The 15,147-nt window shown below is 44.4% G+C and overlaps 1 protein-coding gene across 1 annotated transcript in view; it reads left to right on the top strand.

The window, feature by feature from the left end:
• Positions 1-15,147, top strand: part of TMEM163 (transmembrane protein 163) — a 220,787-nt gene that overhangs the window by 169,553 nt on the left and 36,087 nt on the right. Inside the window, exon 5 of the mRNA XM_046659366.1 lies at positions 4,825-4,921. Coding sequence (XP_046515322.1) covers positions 4,825-4,921 — 97 coding nt within the window. The remainder of the gene's footprint in view (positions 1-4,824; positions 4,922-15,147) is intronic.

Here is a 15,147-nt window from a genome sequence, read left to right as displayed (position 1 = left end):
TGGTGACTGTTTGGCATAGCCATTATAGAGAATGAGAAATGGCTCATAAGCATTCTTTGCTCACTTTCTCCTGCCTCCAAACTGGTTTTGTTTGTTGCTTTACTTAAGATGGCAGAATACATGGAGTGAAAAAGGACCTAGCTAGAGTAAAACAGCAGGAAAGATCGTGCATCCATAAGTACCGTGTGTACTCACCACTCGACTCTCTTTCATTTTTCATTATTTCACATGTGGACAGTGTCCCAGATTACAAGTCCTTTGAAGACTAAGGTGAAAGAGGTAAATAAAACATTTACACTTTAAGCTGGTGGACTGAATTGGTTACTTGCCAGGGCTATTGTGTTTTAGGTCTTTTGTAAATTAGTGGATGAGTAGAAGAAGCTTCTCTTTGGAAAATAACTTAGAATTGCTTTAAGATTCAGGCTGTGTTGATGTGATCCACAGGGCTTTAAATCTATAATTGACAAGGGACCAAACTTTCAACCTTACATCATTTCTGATAGGAGAATATCTGTCAGTAGGTTTTGCCCTTATAATTTCAGAGCAAAAATTATTTCTTACTGCAAGATTATTCATAGATTTACAATGCTGCGTGTAATTAACAATTTGCAATCTTTAGCAGAAGAAAAAGGTGCCAGTGGCTTTAACCATTTCTTTGGATTTTACCAGTCTTCTTTCAGATATTAAATGTGTCTTTGGCAAGACTAATACGGTGGTTCTCAAACTTCAGTGAGCATCAGACTCACCTCAAGGGCTTATTAAAACACAGACTGTTGGGCCCCATCCCCAGCGTTTCTGATTCAGTTGGTCTGGGGTGGATTCCAGAATTTTCTTTCTTAACAAGCTCCCAGGTGACATGATGCTGCTGCTCTCTGGACGACACTTTGACAAGCACTGGTCCTGTGGGAATTTAAATTCAGTTTCTGTCTGTGTTGATTGCGGGATTACGTTGAAAGGGGCAGTAGTTCATTTGCCTCTTTCTGACTCAGTGTTTTTCTCCTCTGGGGTTTGGGCAGGCAGGAGAAGGAGTCTTCGTTCATTCCGGTGACCTGGCTTCACAATGCAGTCAGGCCCCTGGGCACATTGCCTTCTTTACGTGCCAGGACAGCTTCTCCAGGTGAAGGCCATGGTGTGCTGATGGAGCAGTTACCCTCCACCATTTCCCCTTCAGCCTGCCCGCAAACCAGGAAGCAGCACACACTCGCCCAGTCAGAAGCAGCTGTATTTGCTCCTGACCCAAATCTTTGCCACCTCCTGGAGACTGCTGCAGTCCCAGGGCAGTGGTGGTGTGAGGATATGACGTGGATGCCCAGAGCCTTCAAGTGGCCGGCTGGTTGGCTGGGTGGTTGACCGGGGCTGGTCACTGAGAGGAAGTCAGGAACCCTAGGTTCTATTTCTGGGTGGACTTCCAACTCCTTGGGTGACCTTGTGCAAGCCTCCTAATCCTTGACTTCCCCATTTTGACCCTTATGTTTATGAAACATACTCTCCCCCTCCCAATCCATAAAATAGCAGAAAAACAGAAACCCAGGTCTGGTGAGTGGCCTCCGGGGCATTTATGAGCTGATGTGTGGAACTCTGAGTGCCTGAGGAGAAAGCTGCTGTGTAAACACAATACATTATTAATCAAACGTTAAAAAATAGCATCACAGTCTCTGCTAACAATAGCTGCTTCAGGCTGTGGGAGCAGCTCTGACACACAGGCTCCCAGCAGTGTTGAAGGAAGGGTGACTGTGGTTTTTGAATTTGTAAAACATTGAAGAGAAGATGAAAATAGGTTCTTAAAACATTTTTGATCATATTCATAGGTATACTTATGAAGAAAACATGACAGCTCTGTAAAATTCAACTTTAGTAAACCAAATCATCAATTTATTTTGATTTTCATTACCTTTCAGAGTAGTTTTCCAATGTGGCTATTCCATAGGCATTTTGGCTGAAGTCTTAGGAGTCTCTTTCCTCTTCCCATCCCCATTGGCAAGCAGTTCATGCCCCTTAAACTCCGTGGGGGGAAACTTACAAATCAGTTATGATTACTTGATCAGTTAATGATTACATCCACTCTACAGATGCAGAAGGAGCACCTGCTACATGCTGCTCTAGATAGAGATATCAAAATATGGTTCTTGCCTTTAAGGGATTTGTAGTATAGTTTTGATTAAAGATACATAAGCAAGATATTATGTAAGGAGACCATTGCATCCTTTATACCTGTTTCCTTACGAAATGTAAACAGAGTCCAGATCTACTTTTTGTGCATTATAGAGGTGTGCCTCCAGTGATCTGGAGAAGGAGAAAGTCCTGCAGCATCACTGTTGCCTGTCAGGAAGAAGCTCAGACATTTGTTCCTTTTCCCCCCAGAGGAGTTCAGAGATGGGGGCTTCTTGAGGATGTTATGACAAACGGCCTGTAGAAGATCTAGCACTCAAGTGGTGGCAGCCCTACTCATGTCCCAGGGAGAGAAAGCTGCTCAGTAAACAAATACAGTACAGTCTCTTAGGGACCATTAGACCCCGTTACTTCCTCACCAGCTGGGATGACCATTCCTTCCCCGCCTTCTGTCCAGAGAGTTGTGGCTTTTTACCCCATGGTGGAAGCTCCCGAAGGACAAGGCCTCACCTGAGTCTAGGCCTGGGACTCTCAGCCCTTATGTACATGGGAATTGCCTGGGGGGCTTTTAAACAAATACAGATGCCTGGGTTCACCTCCAGGGGGTCTGATAAAACTGAGCTGGAGTGGTTCAACTGGGCAGCTGTTCACAAAAAAATCCCCAGGTGAGCGCAGTGTGCCATGAGGGTTGAGAAGCACTGAGCTGGTGGCTGAATTTATCTGAAAGTTGAAGGAGAGAGTCTCTGCTAGCCACCCAGGAGTTTTTTGAATGGAGAAAAAACACATCACAAAACTTAGCTTGGAGGGCTATCCTAACTGTATTCTCTACCTGTAATGGGACCTCTCATGGTCCCATTTGCTCACAGGTAGAAATGGTGATTTCAAGTGCCAGGCACGGCTGGCCCACAGCCCTCTTCCCTGTGGGCACAGTTGGGACTCAGGGGCCAGCTGCTTTGGGAGCATTGATTCCCCCAAGCCCTGGGATTCCTTGGTCTTGTTCCAGCATCTCATCACTGGCGGCCCTCCTGTAGGCGTGCCTTGCTCCTGCACAGCGCTCCTCTTGGCTGCAGCCTCCTTGGCCCCAACTGCCCTGCAGGACTGAGGTGACCAACTGCAGGCTCACTGCCTCACCTGAGCATTCTTCACTCCTGCTGCTGCCTCAGTGTATACTTTGCCTGCATTATCTTTTCTCCCCCTTAAATGTAGAGGTTTTTTTTTTTTTTACTCCAGGCTTATTATGAAGATGAATGGCAACCATGGTAGATCTCCATTTGGTGTATAGGGCCAGGACTTCCTCTTGCTGAAGTCTATACAAAGACGCCCATAGAGATTTCCTATATCTCTGTGTTCTTGGTGATTTGCCCCAGCCTGCAATGATGCCTTCTTTCTGTCTGTATTTTTGAAAGAATAAAACCTACAACTAGAGTGTGGATTAGAAGCCTACTGAATGGACTCCAAGCAGCCTTGTTTACCTGCTTATTTCTGGCTTCTGGGTTTGGGGGAACATGTCTGTCCACAGGTTTGTTGATATCCTAAGTAGGTGCCACTTCAACGTTATGTGGGCAATTTTGGACCATTCTTTTAGTCCAGAGAAGGGAATCCAAGAAGAATAATGAAAAATGATTTTATTTGATAGCTGGGGGAGTAGGGCTGAGGAGGCTGCCAAATGATGGCGACATCAGGTGAGGACAGGAATGATCTGGAGCTAACCGTAGTCATTCTTGCATCTTTTCTCTTTTCTCTGTCTTTTCATTTTCATTTGGTATTTTGACCCTTGTGTTACTGTCATCATTTCCTCATGTTTACTTTCATTTTCCATCTTTCTTGTGAGTTGTTGTGTCTGGGTTGCCGGACACATTTCCTAGGTCCTGAGCCCCTTAGACCTCCTTGCTGGCTCCCACCCCACACCCCTGGCTGTGTGTCCTCTGGCTTCACCCTTGGCCATGTCCCTGACTTGCTCCTGCCTCCTCCTGTGCTGGGTGTCTTGGTTGACATCATCCTTCCTTCTCTCATTTCTTTTTCTAAGAATTGCTCCATCTTACCATAAACACTGTCTTTTGTTGTTACCAAATCATTCCTCCTTTTTATCTTTGGGGAAAATCCAAATGTGTCCATCACATTATGTCATAAAGAGACAGCCAGGGTGGACTTTTATTTCCTTTGTTTAAGCCAACATTAATGGGTTATGTTTTTATGCTCTGTGCATTATTTCATTTCATCTTCAGATAGAAAATGTTATTCCCATTTGACAGGTGAGGAAATAGAGGCTAAAAGAGGCTCAGTAGTTGGACCAGGATCAAGCAACACATTAAGTGGTAGAGTTTGGGATGTCTCAGGCCAGAGCCACCTCCACTCTTTGCTATTAAACTCTGTACCCTCCAGCTGGAGGAGGAGTGAAATGTTGTGTTTCCAGGCACGGAGTATGGATTTCATGGCCTTGGAGACCCTTCCATGCCAGCATTCATGGGATTCTGTCAGATTATGTGGGATGGTAAGCCCCTGCACCATGGGGTTGATTTTGGTGATAAAATTTGAACTATATTCTCCTAGAGATGATTGGGTCTTAATTCTGAGGCTGTGGGTGGTGACCATGGGAGTGTGGCAAATTTTGATTGAGTCGTAATACCTTGCCTTGTGTCATTGTCATTGTGACTGTGTAAATCAGCAGGGTGGAATTCTCCCAGTTAAGATTTTCAATGTTTTGTTTCTTTGCAGAGCCTGCGTCATCTTGGGGGTGATATTCCTTCTGTCGTCCATATGTATAGTTGTCAAAGCCATCCATGACCTCTCAACTAGGCTGCTCCCAGAAGTGGTAAGGCTCTTCTTCTTCCTTAATAATCTTTCCTGGACGTATCAACCTCCTGTGTTACCTCTCACTACAGATTTACTGGGGGAAGTAGGGTGGGTGGGGAGAGAATATACACATCATTTTAGGAGTCCAGAACTCATTGCAGAATGTGAATGACTTGGCAGAGAGAAGCATGGGGCAAGATGAAGAGCATTCAAGTAGTTGAGCTGGTACTGAGTTCTGTGTCCCTCTCCTTAGATCTTCTGACTATTTTTAAAGCAAGATGTCTTTTGTGTTAAAGACAAATGGGATGACTTTTATATAGCAGAGTGATCCAGTCAGTGTTGTTTGCATCTGTTGTTCTGTGTCCATTCAATGACTGTAAGAATTATTTTTTTCCTTTGCCCCTCAGTTCAATACATAAATCTATTCACATTAGGTTTTCTAGCACAACTGGCATTTGGATACAGAAACTGGAGGACACAATTTCGTATTAAAGTGTGTCTTCGACTGCTTTGTTCTCTGGGTGACGGTCATTACCTGCATTCTGATTCTTTTTTTTCCCCTCTCCTTATGAATACTGAGAAGAGAGATATTTTTACCGTCTCCTGTCAGGCTGTCTTCATAGAAGGCAGCCAATTTACTTACAGGGAGATGAAGATGCTGCCATTACAATGATTGTCTTTATACAGTTGCATAGTGATTTAAATGCAGAAATATGGACTCTTAGAATGTGATTTGATTTGAGCTTGGCTACGTGCACCATCATCTTATATGAGGCCTAAATTATTAGACCTTTAATTTCACTTTTAGAAAAATATACGTTAATCCTTTCTGGGGTAATGTATTGCATTTGTGTTTGTGTGCGTATGTTTATGGGGAAGACACAAGAGAAGTGGGACATTATACTGCATTTAGTACAGCTATTAAAGCAACTGCTTTAAGTTGCCCCTACTGCCCACCTTGAAACTGAGATTAGAGCCCTTCCTTTACTAACTCACCAGGATCTTAACTATTATTTTTCATCACAGCTGGCCAGAAGCTTGTTCTCTGATAGCTCAGTGACAGGGAGGAAAAATGGATACCAGGGTAGGACTGTACGTGTGTATGGTTTTTAGTCTTTTTCAGCAGAGCTAGCTCAAGCAAATATTACTATTTATTGTGCTCTGTGCTCTTCATCTCACTATTGTGCTGTGTCACGCGGATCTTCCTGGTTACCTGGGATCCTGGACTTTTCCATCCTTTTCCTCCATCCAAGTTGCTGTCCTGTGCACCATTCTGTCAGAATCTGAAGCTTAGGTAAAATGTAGACATGGAAGTATTAAGTGTGATTAATTAACATGTCAATCAGGAAACGTCTTTGCATTTTACAAGGGATGGAAATCTGATTCCACCTTAAGAAATGTTTATTGGTGGGAATTTTCAGCACTCGGCTAGTTGATGCATTCATTTATTTAGGCATTAAAAATTAATTTCCACCAGGGCTAACTTGGTGTGGAATGGATTGCTGTGCTCGCGGACCCTTGCAGAGGCCCCCCCCCCCCCCCCCCCCCCTTGTTTTTCTCTTGATAGCTGAACCATTTTTAACTGGGAACAGTTTCATATCCTATGGGCAAATAGTCCTAAGAGAAGCAGCTCACTGACTTAAATTCCATATCCAGAAATAAATGTCTAAGGCCCTGCCCAGGTAGGGGTCAGAGAGAGTGAAGAGCTGCACGATTTTGTGCAGCACTGGGCCTGTCCTTGGAGAACTCACACCCACTGTATCTTTTATCAGTGCTGGCCTGGGATTAAAAATCCCACCCATATATGGTTATCTCATCAGATCTCTGAGGAAAAGACACGTAAGGTGGTTTTGTTCTTCTTTTTTGTTTTTTTAAGCCTTCGGAGGTATGGAAAGGTAACAAAGGTGTGTGCTGCGTTCCCATTGCCATAAGGGAGGCCTTCTATTCACCTGAGTGGCACAGTGGAGCCAGGTAAACGCTGCCAGGTGGTAGCTGACAGTTTTTCAATCCTGAGTCTTTGGGTTCCCTCTCCCTGCTCTAGAAGTTGGGGGGAGCCAGTAGGCTATGGCCAGACCCCTGACCCCAGGCCTGCAGTAATTCAAAATGAGTGTTCGTCCACAATGATGCCTCTAAATTGGGAGTCACAAACTCAGATACCCACAGAAGCCAGGCCTCAAAACAGGAGAAACTGCTTGGGTCTGTGGCAACTAGAGAGTGTGCCTGGATGAAGAGTCTGCCCTTTAGCAGAGTTACTGTGCCCAAGTGTGGACCCAGGCTTGTCAAATCTCCCAAGTTTTTAAGAGAAAGTGAAAATCTATGTTTAGTGTGAAATAAATTGGCAACCAATTGAAAAATTTTGACAACCCTGGTTGGGAGTGGGTGGACAATTTCATGGTGCCAAATAAAGCATGCCTCTTGGCTGCTCATGGCCTGTGATGGTTGAAACAAGAGAGACTGGTCTTTAGGGCCTTGATGTCATGAATTTAGGTCTGAGTTACAGCTTCACCCTTGCTCTCAACTGCAGAGAATTGCCTTGATTTCTATCAAGTTGTTACTGTGAGTTTGTCAGAAGCAGCATTTTTTCTACCCCAGGCCTGTTCCCCTGGTGGATTTCTTTGTAATGTCAGCTGCATAATTCTCAGAGTGAGAATAATTGCAAGAATGGATATGTTTTGGATAAGAAAGCTATGCAGGTAGGAATTTCCCAGCTGTGAAGATGGTTGGCTCTGAGCCTTGGTGGCGTCGTCCTGCTCTCGGTGTGGTGCTGGAGAAGTCAGGCCACCTCGTCTCTCGGGGGAGCCCCTGAACTGGAATCCATGGCATCTGCTACAGGGGCTTCATGAGCAAATGATGTAAGTCTGCTCCCTCACAACCTACACGTGGTTGCATTGGATTGTTAATGAAATGGATTCCGAAAGAGCGTCTCAGAAGCTCTCTGTGAACTGTGACTCTAAGGTCGGGGAGAGTGGGGGGTGCTGCAAAAGCAGTGGGAGTAGTGCTTGCCCTGTGTCTGTGGGTTGCTTGGAAAGGAGCAACATCCTCTTCCTGTTTTTACCCCTACCACACCCTGCTTTGGTAAGGAGGGCAAGGTCGTATGCTTCTCCTTTTTGGTAGGACACGGGGGCTCTGAAATCTGAAGTGATTTTCCCGTGGTCGTCAGCTGGCTGGTGGCAGAGCCTGGATTTGAACCCTTGTCTCCTAGTCTGGGGGTACTGTTTTGGCTCCTGGTCCTATGGGCTTATATGATCCTGTTTTTCATTGGCTTTTCAGGTCTGGCCTTCCTGTCTTACTTCTTATACTTGGAGTGGGATCCTGCTAAGGGCTGTCCTAGAGGTGGACTGTCCAGGTCCCCAGCTGTTCCCATGCCTGGACTTTCTGGCTACTCCTGCTACCCCCACCCCTCATAACACTTTGCACTCTGTGCCACTGACCAGGGTGTGCCCCCATTATGTTGTCTCTTGAAAAACCCACAGGCAGTTTAACCAGGAAGCAATGGAAAATGCAGGAGAAGTATGGAAGGAGGGGGATCATGGGATGCCTGGAATCACATGGAAGGAAGTGCTTTAGGGAAGCTGCTAGCGTGGTGGAAGGGATGTGGGCGTGATGGGCGGCTGACCTGAGGGAGGTGTGAATCTCCTCTCTGCCTCTCTTACCTACGTGACCACCACAGCCAAGTTACTTAGTCTCCCTGACCCTGGGCCTCCAGATATGTGAAATGGAGACAATACTTAGGTCAGAGGTTTATGATGAGGACAAAATGAGCAATTTATTTAAAATAATTGGCATTAGAAGACAGTACTACTATGGCAGCTACTGCTCTTAACTTTCTGAGTTTTTATGTTTCTGAATCTCAAATCAAAGTTACCCCAGTTTGTGGCCTGCGGTAACGTCAGACTGGGCTCTTCAGTCCCTTTTACCTGCCCCCTGCTCTCCCTCTGGCTAGCTGGAACTGGTGTTCTCTCTTGGACTTCAGATGGTCATAGCCAACCTTGGGCCACTCTTTTGGGGAACACTCAACAAACACGCTGACGGAAGACCTATCCTCTAAGCTGAACTCACCACTCACTGGCTGTGTGACTTTTGGCAAATCGTATCTCCTCTCTGAGCAAGTTTCCTCTTTGTAAATGGGTGTCATGCCACCTACTCGACAACAGAAATTGGGAGAATTAAATAATGTAATGAATGTGTTCTATAAACTGTCGCATATTTTATGAAAGAAGGAGATGATATTATTTCTGATTCCAAGGCCCTAGAAGGCCCATCCTTGCCCATGAGCTTTCTCTCCATGTCCTGTTTGGTTGACCAGCTCAGGTCTACCTTCAGTAGACCATGACTTCTTTACCTTGAGCTCTTGGCCAGTGTCTGGGTCCAACCTCCTTAAGTGGTCATGTGGTAGTAATAGTGATTATAATTAAAATTACAGTAATAAATGGTCATAAGTAATAAGGCCATAAGTAATAGATAGCCATATGTTGATAATAATAATTGCTACCCTTCGAATGTCTACTGATCCCCAGACCCTCTGTCTAGGAACTGGGGGTTCCAAGTCAAATAATACTAATGGCTAGAGTTTTTTCATTGCCCTCGAAAGCCCTTGACTTATCATAGGAGTTGGCTTTTGTTGCCAAGGAGCTCACAGTCAGCGAGAGAGCCATAAACCGATGCATTTGGTTTATGGTGATAAGGAAGAACACGGAGAAGATGTCCATATCAAGCCTGGCAGTAGGGGAGGTGTGCTGGGGCCTTCCCAGAGGAGCAGACCCTCCACATGACATGTAAAGGAAGAGTGGGAATTGGCAAGGCAGGCTGTAGTGGGGAGGGGGGAGGGGGACACATGGGGAGGAGGGGCTTCAGGTTCCCTCTGAGCCTGTTCTCTCTTTGTTTCCTGTTTACACAGCATCTCTGGGTGGGAGGAAGGAATAGAGAGAGAAAAACGCAAAGGAGAAGGAGGCAAAAGGAAGAAAGGAAAAATAACTTTGTGTTGGAGGTCATAAATGATTGCTTAGCAAAACTGTGTTTCTTCTTCCTTGAGTAGCAAGGTTGCCCTTCAAGCTTCCCCTTGTCTATCTCCCTCCTAAGGTTTTGCCTACGATTCCATTCCACCCACCAGAACAAAGCAGCTCCACTCTAGCAATAAAAGGGAGCCCCTCTCAACTGCATATTTTCTTGCAGAATGTGAATTTCTGGGGTGGCGGCTGTCGTCTTTTCATTGGTGCACCTGTTCAACAAGTGGTGCTGAGAGTCTCCCACCCTGGAAGGATGGGCTGGCTCTGCAGAGCCTGTGGAGGTCAGTGTTGGTCCTGCACCAGCCTCAGATGGGATTCCACTCGTATGAACAAAACCGGAGATGGAACTCTTATAAAGGATACTTTAGGTTTGTATTTCCAAGTCCACACCCAAGAACTTTTCCCAAGGCTCTTCCCACCTGCAGAAGTGACTGTGATTCTTGAATTTGTAGGCTTGTATTTGCAAAGTGTTTAGCATTCAGCCAGTAGCTTGGGTTGGAAGGAGTTACTTCCTTCTTCTATATGTTCTTCAGTTTTATTTTCTTGCTCTCAGTAAGTCTTTACCTTGTGGAGAGGATGGAGACAGCCTGACCTGCCTCCTTCCCACACCCAAGTCTTCAGTGCAAGCTACCTTTGTTCTCTCTCTTTCATCCTTCCCTCTCACTCACAGCTTCTCCCCTTCCCACCTTTAACCCTTGAGCTCCCTCCTTGCCCACCTCCTTGGAAGTCTCGCTTCCACACTAAGTCCTTCTCTTTCTGTTATCTTTGGGCACTCCCTGCCTCCCCCTTCCTACCTAGGCATTTGCTTTCTAGCCCTCCCTTCTCCCCTCTATCCTCTTCTGCTCTTGAAAGAGCTCTATCTGAAGACAATCATCGCATCCTTCCTGTTCATTTTATCTCCTCAAGTTCAAACCCTGCCTCCCCTCAGCCCACCCCTGGTGGTACCTTCTTCGTGGCATCCCTTTTGATGTAGGAGATATTTAACAGAAGGAAGTGAGGGAGAGTGGTGGGGGCAGGCAGTAAAGGTTTGGAGCCAAGCGAGTGGTTTCACAGAGGCGCTACTCATGCAATCAGCTTGTCAGCCTCATGTCTTCTGAGACAAGTGCCCCATGCATGGGAGTGAGTTTCTAAAGGTCCCCTTAGTACTGAGTAAGTACTCTGAGGCAGTGTAGCCTTGTGGCTAAGGATGTGCGAGCTGAAGTCAGGGAGACAGATCCTAACTCTGCCACTTCCTAACTGGGGGAACTGGAGCAGGTTGTTTAACCTTTCTCTGCCTCAGTTTCTTTGTTTGTAAAATGGAAACAAAAGCAGCATCTTTTTTGTAAGATTAAGGAAAAATAAAAAGATGTAGATGATGTGCTTAGTACATAATTATTGAATGAATGTCGACTGATGTTGTTGCTGTTGGACTAGAGAAGAGGCTTCCAAGGAAGTTGGCAGACCTTTGATGTCTTTAGTTCTGGAAGCGTTGGCTGCATTGAACCGTCCAGGAAATGCCTTCAGGGATACTATTCTCAGCTCAGCTTGGGTAGTGCTGTAGGCTCCTTCTTGTGCAATAACCTATAATTCCTGGACCCACCATCAGCAATAGAGAGATTCATCTTCCAGTATGACATGCTCTCAAGCACAACTCTAAATTTAATTTGGGAGTTGTATTGACAAATACTTAAGAAAAAAAAATCATGCCCAGTCAAGGTCCTCAACATCCTCCCTGCCAGCATCTTTCCAGCACTGCACAAAGAAAGGCAGAAATTCGTGGTGTCAGATTATCAGTGGTGTCCCACTTTTGTTGCTTCAGACAGAATAATTCCATTACCTCAGCAAGATTGACCTCCTCATTCATCCTAGAGCCAAGGACCTACCAGCTTCTAAACAGAAGAGAACTGAGCATTGATGAAAGTGGGTTATTATTGGCTTGAGTGAGTTCAAGGAGAATAGAGTCTGGAAATAGGTCCACACATATCTAGTCAACTGATTTTTAACAAAGATGCCAAGGCAATTCAATAGAGGAAAGAAGTGTCTCTTCAACAAACGGTGCTGGAGCAACTGAATAGCTATGTGGATAAAAATGGACATCAACCCTTATGTAAAAATTAACTCAAAGTAGATCATAAACCTCAGTGTAAAACTTCTAAAAGAAAACAAAAGAGAAAATCTTTGCAACCTTGCACTAGGCAAAGGTTTCTTAGGTGTGGCACCAAAAGCATGAGCCATAAAATCAAAAGATTGAAAATTGGACTTCATCAAAATCAAAAACCTTTGCTCTTCCAAGACGCCATTAAGAAAATGACAAGACAGCACAGACAACACACATATATCAGACAAAGGACTGTATCCAGAACGCATAAAAAACAGCTTAATAAGAAGAAGGCAAACAACCTAGTAAAAAGATAGACAAAAGACTTATACAGATAATTCACAAGGGAAGAGATAAATAAATGGCCAATAAGCACACAAAAAAATGCTCAACGTTATTACTCATTGTGGAATTACAAATTAAAACCACCATAAGATACCACTACATCCCCATTAAAATGTCTAAAAGTAAAAAACAAAACAAACAAACAAACGTGTGGAGCATCTAGAGCTCTCATACACTGACGATGAGTGAGTAAAATGGTTCACCCACTTCGGCAAACAGTTCAGAGGTTCGTTAAAAAGTTAAATATCCATTTACCATGTGATCTAGCCATTCCACCCCTAGGTGTTTATCCGGAAGAAATGAAAATATATGCCTGCACAAATGTTTATTGCCATTTTATTTCTAATGTCAAAAACTGGAAACAACCTGGGGCCAACCCAGTGGCATAGTGGTTAAGTTTGTGGGCTCTGCTTCGGTGGCCCTGGGTTCACAGGTTTGGATCCTGGGCATGGAACTATACACTGCTCATCAAGCCATGCTGTGGTGGCGTCCCATAAACAAAGTAGAGGAAGATTGGCAGAGATGTTAGCTCGGGGCCGATCTTCCTCGTAAAAACAAAACAAACAAAACTGGAAACAGCCCAAATGTATATCAACAAGTGAATGGATCAACAAATTATGGTATATCCATGCAATGGAATACTGCTCAGCAATAAAAAGACAATGTGGATCTATGCAACAACATGGATGAATCTCAAAATAATTGAGGTGGATACCAGAAGCAAGACAAAAAGGAATATGTACTATCTTATTCCATTTATATAAAATTTTAGATGCAAACTAGTCTGTAGTGACAGAAAGCACTTAGTGGTCACCTGAGGATGGGAGGAAAGAGAGGGAAGGATTATTAAAGAGTCACAAGGAAGCTTTTGGGGTGATGGAAATATTCTCTTGCTTTGGGTGATGATTTCATAGGTATAAAAATATGCAACACTGATCAAGCTGTACGCTTTAAATATATGCAGTTCAAGTACATCCAGGGCCACGAATGACCTCACATTGCTAGGCCAGGTTGGAATCCTGCTCAGGTCCATAGAGGATAAGTATTTTAAGTTGCTATGGAGTGAAGTTTTCTTTTCCTGATTGTAACCCCATACATTTAGTACCTGGGATGTTGACACCACTGCTAAAATTATACTATAAATAGGCAGTAATATGAAGACAAAGTGTATGATAAGAGGGGCAAGTGTAAATAGTAGGCTAAGTATAACAGCTCTCATCAGAGGTGCATAGAGGAGCTTTTGCTGAAATATGACTGATGTCATGCCGTTGCCAGAAACCTCTATGACGTGCCTGCTGGTGACTCAGGCTCTTGAGAGGATTAACCATTTTAAACCTGAAAGGATGGGTAGTCCGCCCTCTAGGTCTCTTGCCTACAGTATGATTTGTTTGTCAGTTCAGGTGTTGCCTAGGAAATGGCTGTATGAGAGGCTCTGATTGCTTCTCGTTCCTCGCTGTGTAAGCCTTGATTTTAATCGGAATAGAATAGGTCTGTGAACAGTCTGCCATGTTGCTCGATTCTGTCTATTTTGCCTCTGCATTTTTCTCCTCAAAAAAGTGCTTTTTAGCTTGAGTCTCATGAGACTTTCCCAGTGTTTCTGAAGTAGGTGCCGACAGTAGGCCCACTGCCATTTTATAACAAGGGAACAAATCCTCAGGTAAAGAAATAAAATGACTTCCTTCAGACTGCATAATATCAGTGTCAGAGACACATGAAAAATGGAACCAAGTCTCTTGGCTAGTCAAGGTCTCTTTCTGTTCTGTGGACTACCTCCTGAAGTACCACAAAATTTAAGACCTGAAAGTCATCCTTTAAGAAAAGCTCATACAACTGGCTCAGTTTCCTGACTGAGAAAATACGGCCCAGAGACTCAGTCTCACAGAAGATTCTGAATAAACTTCAAGTCCAGGATTTTCCAAACTCTACTGAACGAGAATGGAACACCCGCCCCCCACCCCGGCTTCTTCCCTGTGGCCTTGAGGGTTCCAACATGACATGTGCTATGAAACCTGTCTTCAGGGACTCCTAGGTTAAGGTAACAAAAATGGAGAAGAGAAGGGAAGAGAGAAGGAGGGAGGAAGGGAGAGAGGGAGGGAGGTAAATGCGCGCGTTCCTCTCCACCCCCAGCTAGGGGGGCATCTGTGTATTTAAGGATACTGGTGTTTATCAAGGATGGGTGTTGCTGGATCAAGGGTGAGTAGTTTGTTACTCAAATGCATCTGCTTGACCTTGGGAAACTGATTTACTCTTTTGGTCCTTTTCCATCTGGAATGTGAGAATTTAGCACTTCTAATTTAGCTCTTCTTTCTATCTGTGAGGTTTGAGAGCACTTTCTTATCTTTTGAAGAGAGAAAAAAATTTTCTTTAAAAGATGTTTAACAATTTAAGGTAAATATTTTTTTCATTCACTTCCCTAAGTATAATATGGACAATGCAATCCTTATAACATTTCTCTATTTTTCTGTTTATTGTTTAGCTAATGGAGAGAATCATACAGAATGCCTTTTTATTTCCCAAGCTTGACTAAAATATCACTGTTTATGTGGTGCACACAATGCCTCCTAGCACAGCAAAGCAGTCGGGAATGAGTTCCTCCAAGTGACTAGAGCTCCTCCTGTCAATTACTTGTGCTCTGTCTTCACATGAGCTGTTGATGCAGGCTTGGCTAGCCAAAGAGTCGAAAGAAAGATTTCTTGGACTCTCAAGGTCTGGTAGTAGTGTTCTTTTATTCAGAGAATAGCATGGGGACAGGACCCATGGGTAGTGAAAGGCTGCAGGCATGGGGACAGGACCCATGGGCAGTGAAGAGCTGCAGGC

This window comes from Equus quagga, chromosome 4 (genome assembly GCF_021613505.1).
Source record: "Equus quagga isolate Etosha38 chromosome 4, UCLA_HA_Equagga_1.0, whole genome shotgun sequence".
NCBI lineage: Eukaryota > Metazoa > Chordata > Mammalia > Perissodactyla > Equidae > Equus > Equus quagga.
The sequence above is the reverse complement of the archived record's forward strand: the minus strand, read 5'-3'. Positions and strand labels throughout refer to the sequence as shown.